General features: G+C 40.3%; 1 protein-coding gene across 1 annotated transcript in view; it reads right to left on the reverse strand.

Moving 5' to 3' along the window:
• Positions 1-21,425, reverse strand: part of LOC148419075 (calmodulin-binding transcription activator 1-like) — a 78,653-nt gene that overhangs the window by 29,993 nt on the left and 27,235 nt on the right. Inside the window, 1 exon segment of the mRNA XM_088423473.1 lies at positions 4,168-4,235. Within this exon segment, the coding sequence (XP_088279599.1) occupies positions 4,168-4,235 (68 nt within the window).

The raw sequence follows: 21,425 nt of genomic DNA on the forward strand, positions 1-21,425 counted from the left end.
TTGCACAGATTCGATACCTAATCCTTACTAATAATATAAATTACAATACATTACATTTTAAAAACACTTTTCATTCAGGAATATTATCAAAGTGCTACTAAGCATGATGAAAATCTGGCCAAACACCAAACAAAAAAAACTAAAATCTGAGAAAATAAAACTGCATTAACACAAGCTTGGAAAAGCCTGAGAGAAGAAAAAAATCTTCAGGTCCTTTTGAACCCGAATCCCTCTCTGAGCATCTAAAGCTTAGATGCTCATGGAGAGCTTCAGTGGGTATTTTATATCTTTCAATACCACCACCACTGTCTTATTGTAACTATAGAAACAAAACCAAATATAATAATATTTAAAAACATATCTAACAGCATCTGGAGCAATAAAGATTCCGAAGGCCCTAGACAGATTCATTTGACAGTGAGGCTGAAATGATTGGACAAAACCACCCTTATGCACGTAGTGGAAGTAAATTGGTCCCGACCTCCGATACAGATAAAAATCAAATTCATTTGTCTTTTCAGGGTGCTAATAAATTATTCTTTTTGCTGAAATTGACATACAGTATTGCCCATGTTTTCGGGTGGCACGGGTCCGCTACAGAGGGGACAAGCATATCTAGCCAGATAGCAGCGCTCGAGTGCTCAATATAGGCTGGCGTAATATATGTAAATGACTGCTCACAGCCTAACACAGTTGCCGTTTCTATTGATCACACTTTCACACAAACCTTGCTGACTCAAACCTTGCAGATAGCTAACTTTGCGTTAGCAGTTTAGATACCTGGAACTCACGTCCATCAAACACCTTTAAAATGATTTGCAATTGGGTTTGTGAGTCAAGTACTTTTGTCCATACAGTGTAGCCGGTGTGATGAATGTCCTACACATAAGCGCGCGCGGTCGGCAGGTGAGCATATGCATGAGGAGACGGAGACACTATAGCAATGTCACAGATGGCGGGACCTACCACCATGTGTTCTCGGCGCTCAATGTCAAACCTGCTGCTCAGCAATCAATCATTCTTCTATAACATTAAGGACAAGTGTATGTGCACTGTTCACTGCGTGTGTGTGGAAGGGGCGTTGGTGTGGAAAATGCATCTTTGCCTTATCTCATGACAACAGAAACAATCAATAAACTAACAAATACTCCCGAATGTGCGCGCACAAATACACACAGTCTTTATCCCTCTTATCAGAGCATCTCTTTATTTTTGTCTTTACTGTGTCCCTCCATCCTCATCTCTCTCCCCTCGTTCTCATCTTCTCGTCTCATCCATTCCCTTCACCACGCCGCTCTCGCCTCCAGTTTGACGTGGGCACATATGGACTGGGATGATTGCAATTTACGCTGCGCACAGTGTGTAGTAAAATTGAATTTGCTTTGAACTGATTTTCTTTGACACCGCAAATCTGTTCTGTTTTGGGGGTGAGCATGCCAGCTTGGAAGCCGAGTGGAGACCCCCACCTTCCTATCAAAGATGAGTTTAGTCTCTGTCTCGAGCGGTGTGAGTCATCTCAGGGCTGCTGATTCTAATTACGTTATGGAGACGATGGATGAGATCAGATGTGTGTGTGCGGGGATGGCGTGTATGTGTGTGTGTGTGTGTGTGTGTGGGGGGGGGGGGGGGGGGCATGTTCATGGTGCCCGTGCTCCTTGCAAAGCCTCCGATTCAAGCGGACATAAATGCTATTGATTGTAACTGGTCTGTGATGTGTAGGATATAAAAAGCTTTTCCACTGTTCCGAGGTGTAGCCGAGCGAAAACAGGAGAAGGGAGGAGAGTGGAAAAAGAGAAGGCAAAGATAAAGAGACAGAGTGGGCTATTGAGTGTGTCCGGTAAAGGGAGGAGAGAATGAGGCGAGAAGACGCGAGACGAGCGAGAGGAGGTAACAGTCATTACTCTCAACTTGGATTCCACTGAGAGGAGAAATGAAGGTCATTGATTGTAAGTCTTAATATGAGCCCTATGCACACATGTGGATACAAACACGGCACATAAATGTCACCGTCGCCGTTTGCTGAGCTCCTTTCCATCGGATGGGATTACGCGTAATCTGTTCTAATCGCGCCTCATGTCATGTATAAATGGGATTATATCTAACTGCTGCTCAATAACACCGATACGACTGCTGCTGCTGCGGCTGCTGGGAAGCCGTGGCGATACGGCAGCACAACCAATCAATGAGAAATCCATCCGCAACATAAACTGTGCTGCTGGCCTCAGGCTGCTCCTGAGAAGAGTCCTTCAGCTCGCACAATGGGAGCACAGAGGTATCACCTCAGGCTCTTAGTGGCATCAGTAATCACAAACGGGGCCAGGAGGTGACCGCTGCACTTACTTGACTTTTTCTCGACTTCGACTTCTCTACCAACATGGCCTCTCTGTGTTTTAGTATAATAAAAAAGACACCATAACCAGTCATGGGAGGCACGGATACTTCATTACTAGAGCATGGAACGAATGAGCGCCGACTCGGATTGAGAAGGGAATTGACCCTTGGAAAGGAACGCTGAATCTGAATTTTCCCATTTGACTCAAGCACGTCATAGTCAGGGAGGAAGTGTTTGTGCGTTTTAGATGAGCTTTATATTCAACTGTTAAACAATAACTCAATGAAGGCCATCCAAGCAGTGTATCAACACCTTTGATTTCATTTGCTGGCATGACAGGAGTTTGCAAACTAGGGCATAAGTTTACCATCTATATGTGCCCGTTTCTTTTTGTTTGTTTGTTTGGGATTAAGCCTGAAGTTCTCAAAAATTGATTTGATTAATTTATTGATTAATCAAGTACTTTTGTCTTTTATTTCCCGATGAATTTTGATTTTGTTTTTTTTCGGTAACATGAAAGCAGATGACTATACTCATCAAAATGGTCTTGTTACTTTCCTCGATCCCTGCAGATGGAAAAAGGTGCAACTAGAGAGCGGTAAAACACACAGTTGAGATTGTGGAGTCTTACTATGGAGAAAAAACAAGGACATCAATGACATGGAAGAACATGAACCAGGGAGCATTAATGACGACGCAACAGAGTCCGAGAAGCGAGATAGATCTGAAAGAATGGTTTGATGTTATGTTCTGTAGCAAATGTTCAAGCCATTTGCATGTCATTTGCATGCACTGGCATGCTGGCGTGGGTTTTCACTGACCGACTGCTCCATCTCATATTCCCATAACAAGCATGTTAGATTAATTGTACCTACAAATTGTGTGGTTTAATTCTTTTTTTCCTTTACAAAATAAAAATTTTGCTTGAATGGATAATTATTTTTGTGGGGAAATTTTCAACAGTAAAAAGTTAATATTATTTCAATCATTAATTGAATAACTTGAATAACATAGTATTTCATATACAAAAAATAATATTTAAAAACACAATTTACCATTTGCTGTTGCCATAAAGGGATATCATTTGCTCAATTTACAGGGAATTAAGGGTCATGGCTCAGCTTTATGAACAGTAATCAGTGATTGAATAATAAAGCTTTTTAAATCTCTATTTAAGAAAATGTCTTGTTTTTGAATAAAGAGGTATATGAAAAAAAACCTGATTCATCGATTCATTGAAAAATATTCGAGATCGTTTACTAAAACAATCATTCGTCGCAGTCCTAATTTTATTCAAGCATTTATTTTTGCAGTTATAATCCATCAACCGTGCTGTCATTTTAAGGAATCTGCTTATCATAATGTCAAGGAATCGTCAATTTGGTCAATTCTTATTCAGCTGGTCTTTTCCCGTTCACCATACCGTAGGAAACGAGCTGCGCAGGGTTCAGTGGCTACGATGAATATTCAGTTCTAAAATGTAAATCGACACACACACGTGCGTGCACACCTACACACTCACGCACACACACACACTTGGACCCCTCAGCCCCCCTAATGTCTGAATTATACATCAGTTAGCCTAATACATTTACATTCATTAATACTCCATTTCCAGCTGACTAGGTGCTTTGCAGGCGGACCGTGTTCTGTAGCGTTCTGTACATGTAGAGCAGCCCATCGGGAGGACTCTTTGGAGACACACACCTAGAGTGTTTTAATCAAAAAGTCACTCAGTCATAGGGATTAAAACAACATAAGTCGCCTGCTGACAGAGTGACCCCTTGTGTGCATGTGCGTGTGCTTGTGTGCGAGACTGTCTGCTCTATCCTCACCTGGTCTTTGGTGATGTCGTCAGCCACTCATCATGCTTCTCAAAAGTAATGAGATACGCAGCAATCTCCTGGTGAGACAAAGGAAAGACGGAAAGGTTACTGTATATATTTCGTGTGTGGTTCGGCGTGCGACTGTGCGTTTGTGTATTTGTGCGATGTGTCGCAGGGAGATAAAACATAACAGGTATTTCCAGATGACCTGCTGATGCCCACAGAGAGCGCACGTGTGTGTGTGAGGGAATATATGGCATTGCCACGGTGAAGCCTAGGCGCTTGATTGGCCACAGAGCAGCCAGTCAGGAGACAGACATTGAGCACAGACCCTCAGGGCTAGCAACCAATCACAAGAGCAGACGCACTGATGCCTGCGTCCACTGGTGAGGAAAGGCCAACAGCACAAACACACACATACAGATACGCACTAGCGGCGCAAGTGCGTTAATAGGAAAAGTTTGTTTTTTTCTTGCCGTTTGGCAGCTTCGCGTCAGATAAAGTCCGCTCGTAACTCGATTCCTAATTCCTCTGGCTCTCCTTTCATCTCCTCGGTCGTCCTATTCACAGTATTTCTTTTTCCACAGGTAAAGCCCAGGAAGGAAAAATAAATAAGTTTTACGGGTGTGTGTTTTACCGAGAGTAAAGAAAAAACAGCCGCACACAGAGATACAACACTTCATTTTTTTCCTTCTCTGAGTAAACGCTCACCTCCTTTAAACACTATTGTCTGTTTCCCAATCCGTGGCTCCCTTCTCACCCACTTGTTGTGTGAGGCCTATGAAATGTAAATTGTCCTCTTAAGGCAATCAGCGTTTGAAATGTGGCACAAAGCAATAGTGAAGAAGACATCAACAATCCATCCCTCCTTCATCTGCACCCTCAGATCATCTATCTCTATTCCAGACCTCCGTTTCCACTCTCCCTCAAACTTGTGTGTGCATGCGTGCATTTTTCGGTTATTTGTCCCAGTTTGACATGAGAGCACTCCAGCTCCACGCTGACCAGATGAGATGGAAGCGGGAGGCAAGGCAGAGAGAGAAGGAATGTGAGTGGCTCGTTTACCTGCACTCAATATTTGGGTTAAGAACAGAATTCTGGTTTCTGAAACATCGGAATTACATTACGTGTGAGCGCTCGAAATACCAAAATTTACCAAATGATATCGCGATAAAAAGTATCACCTTTTGTTTGTTTGTTTGTGGCGCATTGATTTTCCAAGACATTTTTCTCAAGTAAAATGGGGACTTTGGCTCAACCAAGGTTGATTTCCCATATCAAAAGTCTCCTAATATGACCTCAAGGAATTAAATAAGCCCTATTTTAAGACAGCTATTTTTGTATAAGGATACATTAAAGCAATTTCAAACCTGCTGTAATCATCACTCAAGCCACTGGAGATCTTGTATTGGTGCTATACAGATTCGGCATACTGCCTGGACTTGCTGTCAGCTGTGGCTCTCAAAACAAGGTTTCTGGAGTAGGTCTCCATTGTCCTTAAGTTTTTGGAGAGCGTAGCGAAAGTTCACATAACCCCCAGTGCTTTAAAAAGCAACGAAAGGGTGAAACAAAGAGCATCATGAACAATCACTGTTAGCCAATAATGGTTAGCATTAGGATTAAAATGTTGCGCGCCTAAGAATGGACGTGACATGTGAACCGAAATGGGAATCAGGAGTAGAACTGTTCATTTTTCCGAAGCAGTTCCAGCCCGAGTGAGTGTGAGTGTGTGTGTTTTTGAGAAACAACTCCCACAGCAGCAAGCTAATTGACAGCTAGGAGAGGGAAGAAGCAGTGTGAGTGAATGTTGATGTACGCATGTAAACAAACACGCATGCAGAAAGCCATTTATTGAACCCACGAAAACTATTGTGTCAAACTTTTTCATAGAATATGTCGATAAAATAATTATCATGACAGGCCTGTAGTCAAATTTGTTTACCTCCAATTGTATGTACCGTCTTTCTGGTGAAACGTACTAACTTACAAATGCATACATATGTGTATTTTAATACAAACGGTGGCATTTTTGAAGTATTACTTCTCAATACTGTCAGTAAGTGGCATTGCTGTGCATGCAAGTGGTTGCACTGCAAAGACCAAAATTCCTTGCAAATCTGGCATGCATATAACACAAACTAGTGTTCTGTTCTGATCATGTTTATATGATCAAATATTTGGTTCGGAAAAGCGATAACCCAGGAGTCTTATTCTGTTTTATTTTTTTGTTTTTCAAAAGTACACAAAATTAATCGTCATTTTCAGCTGTAAAATTTTAAAATTTTTCTCATGTTTATTTTGTTTGATTATTTTTCATGTACTGTAAATATCTTTAGAAACGTTTTCCTCTTGCTGCAGACTGAAAATGAAATCACAGGTGCTTTTGACTAATCACCTGTTTTCTGGGTTTGATCATGTGACGTTCACAAGCCGAGCCATAATTGGTTGTTACCAGTGCCAAGAGCAAATGTGATGTCATTTTCAGTCGATAACAAGCGCGAAAATGTGTTTTTAATCAAGGTATTATTTATACATGAAAGATAATTTTGTTATCAAATTAATTATAGACCATCGCCTTTTTACTACGGGAAATGGCTTAATAAATTCAGTATCACTTAAAAACCCAGATATGAGCATATTCAGGTTTACGAAACCTGAATATTGCCAATTTTTGGTTTTTGAAAGGTTATTGATTGCATGTAAACGTAGTATAGAGAGTGAGAGTGAAAGTGAGAGTAAGAGAGAGCAGGTGGAGGGTGCTGGCACTTAACAGTATTGTTTTTAGTATCCTCCATTCTATTGCCATGTTCCAACCCCCACCGCCTCACACTGCATTCATGTGTGCGTGTGCGTGCATGCGTGTGCGTATGCATGCGTGTGTTTGTACGTGTGTGCGTGCGTGTGTGTGTGTGTGTGGGGGACAGGCTGCCATCACACCATTAATTATTATCACCATCAATCTGCCAACTGTTAATGTCTGTCTGCCCGAGTTACAGAAAATTGCACAGGGCCGAGTCTGGGTTGAAAACACACATACGGGCGCTCACATTCACATTTTCATCCTTCGCAAGACATGCCCACACGTGCATACAAAGAGCACCTCGTTCATTTATGCATCTATTCATTAGTGGTGACAAGCAGCCACCTCTCCTCCTCCCAAACCACTCTGCAGCAAGTCAATATGCTATACGGCCTCCACAGCTCCGGCCGGGCGCTGGGGGGCTCCCCTAGTGACTGTCAGCCAGTAGGAGGCGCGAGGCGAGAGCGGAGACAAGGGGCTGGGAGAGACAGAAGGATGGGAGGATTACAAAGGAGGGAGAGAGACTTGCAATTAAAGGCCTGCCCCATAAGAGCCATTAAAAAGCCCGAAACAGAGGAGTCAGCTGAAACGGCAGCCTGACACACACTCTGAAACACACCCACACACATACACAAAGCCTCTCCTTCAACGACACACACAGACAAACACACGCGCTCCACGCCCATGTGAAGAGTGACAGAAGTGAGACTTGAAGGTCGAGCCTCCGGAAGTCGGCGTTATCGTCCCGACGGGCGACGAGTGATGGAACGCTGTGAGCATGCCTGGCGACACACTGACCCTTCAGGAATACTCTAAGTGTTTGCGTGTGTGTGCGGGTGTGTTTGCTGTGCCAGACACAGGGACAGTGGATCTTTCCCCAGGGATCTACTCCATAAACCTAGTTATTCTACATGTCTACTTGAATAAACAACAGCAAACATCGGAACGGTTCAAATTTGATTGTTAAATGTTTCAGAGGTGATTTCAACCCTCATAATGTTTTCATACTGTCAGATTTAAATTCAGGCCAGTTTTGGTGCTATTTGAAAATATTTGAATTATTTAACTCTGCAGAGAGTTTTCTCAAACTAAGCTCCGCCCACTTGATTAGAACCGCTCTGACACAAAGACTTCTGGGAATGCTGTTAAATTTAAATGAACCTGTTCATTTTAAAAAAATTAAAATAATAAAGTTCAAGTTTACTATGATCGAAAACGTGTTATGTTTACAGTCACATTTGAGTTTCGGTGGTTTTATAGTGACGCGACACCATGACTGAAAAAGGTCACACATGTCCCGCGTGTAAAGTTTGCAATCAAATAGATTGCAAGTATTTGGTGCCATTTTGAACCTCTCTCTGTTTTAGTAAGTTTTAGTCTTCTGGTGTTTTTTTTTTTTTTTTTTTACTTTCTATAGATCCCAAATTTAGGCTAAAGTGATTTTTTCTGACACATGTTTGAATTTCTTTTTGACTTGCACTATTTTTTTTCCAAATTGTGATGATTGCCTTAAAGCTTTATTGCAGTCTATACAATGTACAGAACATTTAAAAATGACAGAAAAACACATTAAAAGGTAGTGCAGTACAATGCAAGGATACTGATTGTTTTTTATTATTTTTTACTTCAAAATTCTTTGTCAGGACTGTCACCCATTAGAGTACTGTAGTTTACGCCTATGTTCAACTGCTAATGCAGTCATCGTCATATTTAATGTCCAGTTACTCCCTAGTAGTTGTGATAAAAATAGCTATTGGCTCTTTGCTTAAACACAAATCTAGCCAAACCTTTGTAGAAAGTGTACTGTACACCATCAGTGCTTATTTTTGGTATTTTCTGACACATTTCATATCAGTGATAAACATTGTTAGCTACCGCTCGTTTCCCTTAGTTAAAAGCGCTACTTGTGCTGCTGCACATGCACTTTCATATGACGTATATGAAGTCTGTGCTGCGGGCTTAGCACCGAGCATTGCCGAGCACCAATGAAACAAATTACTTCTGGGAGCATGGGTAACAGAGTAACATAGATGGAATGATTTTTTTTTTTTTTCTAAAATGAGTTTGAAAGTTGGTTGGAGCGACTGCTAACAGCCAACTGACACTTTCGCCATAATGGTAAATATTTTAAGTAAGAAATCTGGCCAATAAAAAGACGCACATCTGTGCGTCGAAACTCGGCTAATGTGGCTGACAGAACAATCGTTCTCGAATGGTATCGAGTAGAGAAAAAATCTAATCTTGAAGTTACCGTTTATAAGACGCACCCATACTTTTGGCCTTCATTTTTTGGGAAAAAAGTGCATCTTATATTTGGGAAATTACGGTATTGAGAAAGTTTTAATTCATCTCTGAAGAGCATGGGCCTATATAGACTTGAAAAAAGATTGACTCTATGGGAGTAATTTTAAAACCGCACATGCTTCCCCGCCATGCTCAGATCTGTCAGTGGGAGATTGACTGGGAGGGACTGGGAGAGAGAGTTACTTAAGCAATACTGTACCTAACAAAGTTGGGCTCATGAGTGGGAAGCTAGACTGCGAGCGATGCAAGTGGGGAAATCAGCCACCCACTCAGGTCTCCAAGAGGCCATCTCCCTCCAAGAAATGGATGGCATGTACAAAAAAAATGCTCATATTTGCACACATGAACACACAGACACACTCACACACACACTCCCAGGCCCGGGGCACATTTCCCCAAGAGGAACGAGGGGGCGGCTTGGTTGGTCGCCTACACTGCAACAGACTTATGCAGGGAGAGCGTTCCCTGGGGGGATTCCGTTTAAGGGTCTGGCCACAGGCGAGAGTGTCTTGTGTGAGCATATGCGTGTGTGTGTGTGTGTGTGTGTGTGTGTGTTTTGAAGTCTAATGACGAGCATCACCCTGGCAGATATCAGGGGAAAACAGAGTTGTCTGTAAACTGGAACTGTCACATCCATTCCATAGCGGTAGCTCAAACGAAGGCTGACGCTTCTTCTTGCCACGCATTGAACTGCTTCTCTTATGGAGATAGGAGGCACGCTGAGGTTTCCTTTAAAGTATACCCACGGTCCATTTTTGCCTTTGTCCTGTTTCCATATAGGGAGCAAAGGCCTGCATTAGCATTACCCGGGGAGGCTTGCTGATGTTGGTATTTGTTCTCAACGCAACTATGCACTTCAAGATGAACCTTGGAAATATCTGACAGGGATTGGCGTATTATCCATAATAACCACCAAGTCGGACTACTCCGGGATTCTACTTGGGCAATTTGCTGAGCGTAGATTTCACACTCTGCTTTGATATGCAAAACCCGCATTGACGTTACGATCGATAATTGAATGAGTCCGCTGACGTCACTTTATTGTGAATCTCTCTCCCTTCTCTCTCTCTCTGTCTCTCTCTGTCTCTCTCTGTCTCTATATATATACACATATACTGTATATATTGTTCCAAGCATCAGGCTCCAGCTAAAGAGAAACAGGCCAAAAGCATGCTGCAGTCACCTCCACGATTCAGTGTGAGTTTGGGGTGCGCTTGGTAAATAGGAGGGTCGTGTTTACGCAGAACATACCGATTGCCACATATCCAGACTGAACACATTTTTTCTCCATGTCGGAGATTTTAACTGTGTTTTTGCAAAATGTAGTCAGGCTTGAACGAGATTTCTTTTAAGATAAGGCTTCCATCTTGCCCCTCTCCGGAAATAGCTCAGACAAATGGAAAAGACAGGAGATTATGGTCACATGTAGTAAACAGCCAGTACATGCCAGAAATTCCTGCGGTTCCTTCAATGTTGCTGTCAGCCTCTTGGCAGCCTCCCTGGCTATTTTTTTTTCTTCATCCATTTTTTAGAGGCATGCCCATTTCTTGATAACGTTACTGTTGTGCCAATTTTTCTCTTTTTGAAGATGACTGTCTTCACTGTGTTTCATGGTATATTCTGTTCCTTGGATTTTATTTTTACCCTTATCCTGACTGATCCCATTACAATACGATAAGATCCCTTTGATGCATTTCGAGCGCAGTGTTGACCATAGCTTTTGTTGACATGACTACACAAATATCAGGAAAACCAATCTAAACTATCTGAAGTGTATCAGGTAGTGAAATTAGAATTGCATTTGGATTGGTTAATTCTGAACACAGCTTAGGTTTCAGGGAACTGGCACACAAGCACGTCTCAATTCCTCCATTTGTAAAGGTTATCTCAAGTAAATTGTTAAAAAAAAAGTTGTGAACTCATTTATCGCAGTCTCGTTGTTGTCAAATTACAAAAACGTAGACTTTTTGTAGTCAATTTACTTTTGTAATTCTTTTGTGACCAAGCTCAGAACTTAAGATTGCGCTATAGGGCGAGAACTAAACAGTCCAAGTTATGTTCCACTTCCAGCTGACATTAATGATTCTATGTCGGTTGTAAAGCAGTCCAATAATGTCTTGTTTGCACTCTATTCCTCTGGCCTGGTTAATTAATATGTGAAGCTCTTAAACAGAAAGATAGGCAGACGTTGAATTACAACATGGATCATTTTGTTCTGTTCTAGCCGCACAATTAAAATTTCATCAAGGCGATTGTACACCAGAGCAATAATGTGTAGTTTGTATTATATTCCCAAACTGCCGTCCTCGTCACTGTTTGTTAGTTTCAACAGCCTCTATATTACCTACACTGGCTAATACTGCTGCTTAATGCTGTTTCCATAACAACTGTTGCAAAGCCCCTGATCAGAATTCCTCTCAAGCTTGCCTTGTGTTTATCATATAAACACCTAATCACACGTGGGGCGACACACTCATACACTCTTGTACACATGTGCATAGTCATACTTGCATAGTATACTCGTGCACAAACTGTATTTTCATCCCCAGGCTTTGTTTGATTTAAAAAAAAAAAAGCTTGTGTATGGGAATTTGGGGGGCCAGATACAATTGGTCATTTGTAAGATTGTTTAAAATGATTTTACTGGATACATTTATCTCACCTCTGTTCTTCTCAGTCGTATACAATAGGGTTGGGCGATACGGTCACAAAATAAAAATCTCATTCTTCTTCAATCAATCTGGATGTTTGTGACTTCAATGAAGAAGTAAACCCAACATTTTTGAAAGGTTTTATTAAAAAAAAAAATCTTGTCGACAAAAATAATGAATACTGGACATATAAATAATTTATTTGTCATGTACAATAAAAGCCAACACATTTTTCTACTTGCTATGGATTGAAAATGACAGCTTTATATATATACATACATATATATATATATATATATATATATATATATATATATATATATATATATATATATATATATATATATATATATATATATATATATATATATATATATATATATATATATATATATATATATAGAGAGAGAGAGAGAGAGAGAGAGAGAGAGAGAGAGAGAGAGATTCACAATAAAGTGACGTCAGCGGACTCTTTCAATTATCGATCGTAATGTCAATGCGGGTTTTGCATATCAAAGCAGAGTGTGAAATCTGCGCTCAGCTAATTTTATGATATAGCTACAGTCATTTTTAATTCATTATTTCAAATGACGAATTATTTGAATTAATTTGATTTGATGATCAGCCCTAGTATAATATGTATATCTATTTAGTTTGATTATTTTAAGCACACGGCAGGTTGTGAGTGAACCTGAAAAATTAACATCCTATACATTTTCAGCTCCACCTGTTTTCTTATCTTACTAATAGTAAAGCCTTTCTAGAGCCAACTGTGAGAGTTTCCACTTATTAAGTTAAAATTTAATTCTTCTCCATGGTCAGCAGTGGGTATCGCCACTTTTTAAAATCAAAATTGCATCATTAATTTGCTCCATTGTTGTGCAGTAAGCCATTAAATGCCTCTTTTGGAAACTTGGAATACTACATGAAATTGGTCCCTTGTCTAAAAAGTAATGAATGATGTAATCGGATAGAAAGCACAAAAAAAAAACTAACATTTTCAAGTGTTGAGTCCTTGAATGAACCCTTTTTACTCAAAATGTATAATTCATTCCAAGAAATAACAAGGAATAGTAAAAATGTAGTTTGGGGCTATGAATGGCTGCAAGATACAATTTGATGCAAACATCAGATTGTTGATATATATAAATAAAGAGCAAAATTGGAAAATACAAAATCAGACACAGATCCACACCCTTGGGAACTTTTAACACATTTGCATTCATGCAGATGAAACAAAAAAAATGGAGATATATATAAATGGCCATCATAGAGCCCAGGGGTGTGAAAGTTATTTGAAATGCAGCATGTGCACACCAACGGTATTTAGTGTTGGTCAATCACAGGAGGAGGAAATGTGACCTTCAGCTGGGGCTCAACCCCGTCGCCTGGTTGGCGGGAGTCACACGCATCACATTAATCATGCCGCGAGGGACATGAATATGTACACAACACCAAGACCATGTCATAACTAATGCATGCTGGGATACACAGGTCTTCGCCAAGGTACACACGCGCGGGGTCTCTAAAGAATCCATGCGGCGGCTTCTGTCCACCAAAGTGACAGTTTTATGGTGACATTGTCACTCTCCCTTCACTCCCTTTCCTTCTGCTCGGACCTCTTTACCTTTCGCCCGTCCTTCTGTCTCGTGTGCCTTTCATCGCCCCTCGAAGTTTGGTGCACTCGCTCACTCACTGTATAGAAAGTAGCTCAAACTTTTTTTTAGTGTAGACCTTAAGCGCACAGGAGAGACCGCCCTAATCTACCGAGGGAACATCAATCAAGATTCTCTTACGCACCTTCTCTCTACTCTTCCTTCTATCTTATATTTGCATATGAGGAGTAGAACCCCTCCTTCTCTCTCCGCAGTAAGGGATGAACACATCAAAGCCGGCAACAGGTGTGTGGTGTCAAACACAATGCCAGGACCCCTGCTGTGCCGAGGGGCGTCTTGAATAAAGACTGTCAGACTCCTCAAAATTTCTCACTAAGTCAGGCAGGAGAGTGTGCACACACAGAGACGGAGGTTTGAAAGTCAAAAATGATGGATGGCTGTTTGGCAAAGGAGGGTGGGGGGTGAGGGGGAATGGGGGGTCGGATGAAAAGGTCTCCAGTGGTTATGTTAACCACCGATGCCTTGTCTCAGGGTGAGTTGCGCGGCCCTCTGACGCCTGCGCATTGCTATTGTCAATTGCTGTTCTTATTGAGCAGGTTATCTGGACTAGCGATTCTCAAAGTGGGGAACAAAAAGGCACTTCAGCAAATTGAATGTAATGCTTTTTAATGCTGTTTTGAATGCAACTTCAAGCATATTTAATGCCCACGTCCGGCTGCGTACACACAGCCAGCAATGCCTGCTCTGCTGGCCTAACATAACCTGACATCATTATCAGAATTATAATAACAGTAAATTTCATTTTTTATTCATTAAAAAAATATCTACATGTATAAAATTATTCTCCATATTCTGTTCAGTTCGTGTCATATAATATCCATTTGGTTAAGTTCCTTCCAGTGGTGTTGTAGTTTTCGGTTAGAGTTTTTAATCCAATCAGAATTCAGCTAACTTGCAAGACACGCAATTGGCTCCCAGCGCAACCATTGACCATTGAGGGCAGAAGTTGTAATTTACGTTTATCCCTGAAAGCACTTCAGGGGCTACGTGTGATTTTAAAAAGCGTTTCCACAAGTATCGGCAAATCTATATTAATGCTTTTTGATGATGTAACAGAAAGAGTTTATTTTTAAATTAAGAGCAAAGCAAATGGAACTTGAAGCAACTTATTGACAAACATTGTATGCAGTTATTTTCATCATTTTTTTCATCCAAAAATACTTTGCTCAGTTTCAGGGGTGTTTGGCTGAAAAAAAAAATAAAAAATTGACAGAAGGGTACGTCATTGAAAAAAGGCCGAGAAACACTGCTGAGCGATTGGTAGGAAGAATGAATGAAAAAATAGCGTGTGCCACCTCTCATTGGCATAAATACTTGTTTACAACCAGACACAAATTGGCACCCTGTCAGTCAGTCTCTCAGTTCCTCTCTCTCCTCGAACCCTTTTACTGTGTTTCCCTTTCTATTTGTCTCTCCCATCCTCGCTGTGTGCTGCTGAGCGTAATACAACACTCTCCGGTTCAACCCTCTCTCATTACCATATTCTAATTACATTCGTTAAGGGGAGCATTTGGGAGTTTAATGAATACATTTGAAAGATGGGTCTCTGCTGTGATCCTTAGGTTTGTCTACTCAAGCGGGTAGGTATAGAAATGTGCGGACCTGGGCTATATCACACTTGCAAAACATACAAACGGCGTTGACTGTCAGAGCTCACGTGGCGTTTGTGTCTCTCGCTGCTCAAAAATCAATTCTGTTCGTCTCTGACAAATAAAGATTTCATGTCGTTTGTGTGTTGTTGTTGGGAAAAAAAAAAACCTTGCCTCGCCCCCATGCTGAAGCCATGCATTTTTAATTATCTTCAGGCCTCAAAAACAAACTAGGAGAGACAAGCGCCATTATACAGATATACAGTACAAGTACCTCGAGTTTATCTTCTCTTCTGCCAACAAACCGCGCGCCACCATGCAGCGATCAAAGCGGGTGAGTCAATGCAATCATAAGCAAAAGCTAACATTGCAGGTTATTAAGCTAGTTCTAGTGATTGACTTGTACTCAGTGCGATGCGTCTTTGCCAAGGACAAATCCTTGTGCTGGAACTGAATAGAGCGTTACTATGGGCCCCAGCGCTCATCCTTTCACTGTACTGAAAAAATGTGATAAACCTTTCATACATCCAATTCTGATGATTTCCAGCTTGTGGAATCGCTGCCACTTTTATATCAGCAACAACAGTTTATGATGGTAATGTTTATCACTGTCTAAATACATCATTTTTTAATCCCAGAATACTAATTTGCTCAACTTGTTGACTTTAACCACAAATCAGGAGTCAGCAGAATCCAAGCATTGTTTGATGTTTGTTTGGATGAAAGTGGTCCCGAATGACAACTTGTAATGATCCACTGCAGATAAATGCATATGCAGTCAGAACTGATTATATCCAATCAACATATGCGTAATGGCGCCTCCAGAAATATTTCAAAGGAGTGGCCACAGGGGTGACACAGCAAAACCTATCATTTAAGGCTATCGTTACACTGTCACAGTAAACCGGTTGGTAGAAAACAATCAGAAAAACTTAAGGAAATTTCTACTGATATTCTTTATTATATTTTGTTATATTTCATCAAACTACGCTCTAGCATTCGCAGACTAATAACAGTATAATTAACATTTTGAGTATAAAGCATAAAGTGTACTATTCTTCCATTTCTACGTCTGTTTACTGCATCTTTAATGTGTTAAACAATAAAAACATTTGTAATGCATCATAAAATCAAATACAACAAAATACCATGCCTCTTTTGTTTGTCGTACGATAAGTATTAGACTAAGCTAGAATGCTAACCTTTGTGAGCCAGCATGCTAACCATGCTAGCATGCTAAATGCCAACTCAATGATAATTGCGAGTTATCTTATATAATCGTAAGTAAATATATTCGGTGCAACTTTCTGATACAACTAATAATTAAAAAAACACCATTATTGTATGTTCAATAACACTTATTTCAGACAGATACCAGTATAAGTATGCAACTATTGAGTAGTCACTAATGCCACGTACTGATACCACAATTTTAATACAAAAAAAATCTAAAAATAACAATGAGTCCTTTATTTTCCAACATAGCGTTTTTCTTTGAAGGGACAGTGTGCAAAAGTCAGAGACCATCCAATGGCGAACAAAGAGAATACAACACAATACAATACTAACTACTATTAATAAATGTAAAAAACATGACACCAGTGTCTTAGACTCCATAGTGTCCATAGACTCAAAAATCGAAAATAGTACTCAAATCTAGGACTGACAAATTTATACGGGTGGCCATGGCCACCCTTTGGTACCCCCTGGTGGCGCCGATGTTCACGCAATGCCACAAAATACTAAAAAAAAAAAAATGTAAGGTACACATCTGAAAGGACTCCTCTTCAACTGCGCACAGTGATGATGCAATCCACAAAGTAGAGCCTGGTGTCATCACCTTCTCTTTAAGTACTGTGATTCATGCAGTGGGTGTCAAAGTGTGCCAGCTATCTTTAAACATGATGTAAGATACATGTATATAAATAAAAAAATTGGAGGGGTTGTGCAAAGAAAGCAACATTTTTACTGTCAGACAGGTGCTGCGTCGCTAGTATGGAAGCCACCACCACCATTGTTTGCTTAAATCCGCTTCTTTTCAGCCGTTAAATTCAATTCATAGTTGTTGCACAGTTGGATAATAATTGCTCTAATTTAATGCACTTTTAGAGACTAAAAAGGAGTCTGACATCAGTTATATCCTGCCAGGCTAACTTTCCACCTCGTAGGAACCGCAACGGAGTGTGTCTTTGAATTCCGCTTGCACGTTAAGAGCAGCCATTTAACACTAATATTGACGTTGGTGTGGCGTATTGGACAATGTTAAGACTTTCGAGAAAAACGCCACTGCCAGAACATGCGGTGCGTTTGCTGCCAACTGGTCGCAATGATATGCGGCGCTGCCACTTTATAATTGTAGTGCTTGAGCAAAACAAAGATTTTGTGGACAAAATATTTACCTGTCAAACACCCAAAGACAGGAATGAATCTTTTTTATTTTTTTTTGTCATTCGGCCAAAATACAAATTAGATGCTCTCATTTGGAAATGTGTTTATCAATCTCCCACCTACCTACCGCTTTGTGCGATAGTCAAAATGTAAATATATGCACCGCTGGTATGCAAATGCAGCATCGGTGTCATTCCAGAAGTTCTTCTTCCTTAGAGAACAAGATGATGGATATTTTATTACAGCTGAGCTAGTCTTAGACTAATGACACTGCAGGAATACAATTCAGACTTGGTACACAGCTAATATCCAACAAGCACGCAGACACACACACACACTGTTTAATCCCCAAGGAATCAGTGAAATTTGATTACACTGACTGTTACAAACACCCTCCGTATGGGAGTAGACATTTCATACATCAGCATGAGGGAGGAGGAAGAGGGAGGACAGAGATGGGCAGACTGAGAAATATGTGATACCGAGTAGAATGGCCATTTGATGGGAGAACACTCTGGACAAATACTGTGTGTCTCCTGAGTGGAACAGTTCAGATATCGCCTGCAAAATTGAAAAGGCACGCACTACGCAAACACAATATTTCACCCCGCGAGTAAACATGAGAAACAATATATTTACGATCCATCTAAATACGGAGTCCATTCCTGGGATAGAGTTGGGAGAACGAGTTTGTCACAGTGGCGTAAGATACTTGCCCCCTTAGTGTGTGTTAAGTACAAATTTGGTCAACAGGAAGGTTTTCACTTCCATATTCATCTGTCCTTCACTGTCCTTAGCGGATACACAGCTCAGCACATTACTGAAGGTGACAGGACCATGTATGTGCCTCACACCACAGCGAGGCATTACTGTGAAAAAATAGTGCTGTCACGAGATGAAAAAAGCAGAGATTAATTAATTATTTAAGATCTGTAATTGTTTTATCAAATTAATCTCTTTTTAATCTCACCCTATAAATGCTTGGAAAAACCCTTAACCAGAGTTTTTTTTTTTTTTTTTTTTTTTTTTAGATAGTGTACATTATGCTATTGTGGCAGATCAAAACATTGATATACAGCAACAAAACAATGGCTGCAGTCATTGCGTTTCTTCAAAAGACATATTCTTGAACAGATGCAATTATAACCATTTAGTCTCAAATGCAGCCTGCAATCTTCAGTCATCAGGAAAAATGGTTCTGTTCTCATTTGTCAATCACCAAATGAAAAGATTAAAAACATTTTGAAAATAATGCAGGTGTGTAATGAATTGATTGTATTCATCTCTATTTCATCTCACAACAAAAACATGGCTTAAGTCATTTATTTTCTTTAACAGACTTTAACAGACGCAATTGTAACCATTTATTCCCAAGTGCTGTCTGCAACCTTTAGTGTCAGCCATCCTGAAGAATGGCTCTCTTTTCTTATATCAATCGCCAAATAATTTGAAACTACTACAAAAATGAAACACTGTCCACCCTGTCTATCAGAGACTTGCTCATCGACAGGGTTTTTTTTAGTTAAGTTTGGCAGAGAGCGTTGCTATGACTTGCTGCGTTAGTGACTTTGTTGCTATCGTTACCTACTGGCAGCAGTTGCACCTGAGTGCTTTGCATTTATGCAGTAGGCTAAATTTGAGCTACTTCTGCAATAAGCAAACTCCTTCTTACAAAGAATGCATATCACTCGATGTTTATTGTTTTTTCGTTTTTTTTTTTAAATTTACCATTGACAGACATGCTCTTCTATTGTCGTGTCCTCCCTGTGAACTCGCTGGCCCAACCTCAACAGGAACCTATTAATTTATGCCAAACACAATGGCAGCCAATAAGTGTCGACTTCAGGGTGTGATTGACCTTTGTTGTCCAACCCCCAACATCTCAAGCAGTAAAATCCCAATGCACAGAAATGGATTGAAAAAGCATACAAAGAGTACAGAGATTAATAATTGAAATTCTTGTGAAAAAACACGCTAAAACTATGACTGCAATGAATTGATCGCAATCAATCTGTTAATCTGACATCCCTAAAAGAATAAAATGAAAAGATAACTCATGTTGAAGCATGCATGCTCATCAATTAACATCCATCGATTTGCAGTCAAGTGAAAATTGCGCATGAATACTAAGAAATGCTGTAATTAATCTAAATGGCGAGCAGCATACCGATGACATCAGAACATTGATTGGATGCTGAGTAAAGCTGTAATTTTTCATGGCTTTTCTATCTATGATCTCTCTGCTATCGAGTATTTTGGACCAAGAAAAATAGTAGCTCATGCATCCCCAATGAGCTGCACCATGTGTTCTTTCATTTACTTCTAATTCGGATATCACATGCTGTTAAACTACGATTAATAGTCCAGCTATCCATTTTTAAACGATGTTCAAGGTCACAGGGAAGCTAGAGCCAATTCCAGATGATTGAGGGTGCAAGGAAGGACACACGGTGGACAGGGCACCATTCGGAGAAACCTAGTAAGAAGATGATTTTTTTTTCATAGCATTTTTTATGTTTTAGTTCTTGGTTTGGTCCATAACATGTCAAAAAAGAATTAAAAAGCAGGGTTGCAAATAGTAATGATCACAATAATGGTTTAATCTTTAGATTTTTTTCGATCAATTAATCCATGTTTTTTTTTTCCATTTCTTTGTTGGAAAATGGCACACTATGTCAAGGTGACAGTATAGAGAATACACATATATAAATTAATTACTGTATGTTGCAGTAGCATGACTGGTCCATGTAGGAAAACTGGCAAAAGAAAGGCTGCATCTAATGATTAAATTTAGCGTAGAAAATACACAAACACATTAATTATGATTCAGTTAATAACTGCAAACAGTTATAAGTGTATCATCAATTAGTTGTTAATTGTTGCATCTGTAATTTTAACTGATGCATATGCACACTTGGATTTCAAAGGCGTACACCTTTCTTGTAGTAGTGAGAAAAAATTGGACTCGCAGTCTGATTAGAAGAAAGTTATTAAAGTTGTAAAGTGTTCCTGACAAAGTTCCCACCACACATACACACACCGAGCAGTGAGCAGGTACTCGGAATGGGAGCACAAAGATCTCACGCGCACGTTTGAATGTTTTATCTGTCTCCCGTGAATTAAATCTAATTTACACAGGACTTAGATAATACAGAGGTTGTATGTGGGCACATTACAGATACAAAACGTATTGTATCCAGTGAACGGTCTGACTTCTCATTACAGCACACCGCTGGACATTTTTTCCTTTCGGTTGAGCTCGGCGTCTAACAGGGACCTGAATCACAAAGTTGCACACACGCGCAGGTACAGACAAGCCAAGCTCGGCTCATGCACAACACCCACACAGTCACACATTCCCACGGTTTAATATATCTCCGTGTCTCCAGTTAACAATATTTTGTGTCAAATTAAAGCAGGCAAGATAAATAGAGGGTCTGCGCCACATGGAGAAAATAGAGCAGGAGCAGAATGTGAGGGAGGGGAGGGGAGGACTTGCAAAATGGTAATTCCCAGCCCCTGGTGGACTGCAGTGAGAAACAGTGAACCCCCGATCCAAACAATCTGTGAAACCCCATTAACACATTGAGTGTACAGTCACTTTCAAGGCTTGTGGGTTAATTACGCACGCCGACAAGGAAATTGCACCTATGAATTTAATTAATCTAATTATTGGGGTTTTCTGTTGTTGTTGTTGTTGCATTGCAGCAGCATTTGGTTTCTGTTGCCAGTTGGGTCAGCGGGGCACAGACAATGTTTGAAGTTGGAGGAGAAACAGAGAGTCAAAACAGGCGCAAGATGACGCTGGGTGTTAATTGGGCTATGTGTGACTCAGAGAGAGAGAGAGAGAGAGAGAAAG

This window comes from Hippichthys cyanospilos, chromosome 9 (assembly GCF_059441005.1).
Source record: "Hippichthys cyanospilos isolate Australia breed blue-spotted pipefish chromosome 9, RoL_Hcya_1.0, whole genome shotgun sequence".
Classification (NCBI taxonomy): Eukaryota; Metazoa; Chordata; class Actinopteri; order Syngnathiformes; family Syngnathidae; genus Hippichthys; species Hippichthys cyanospilos.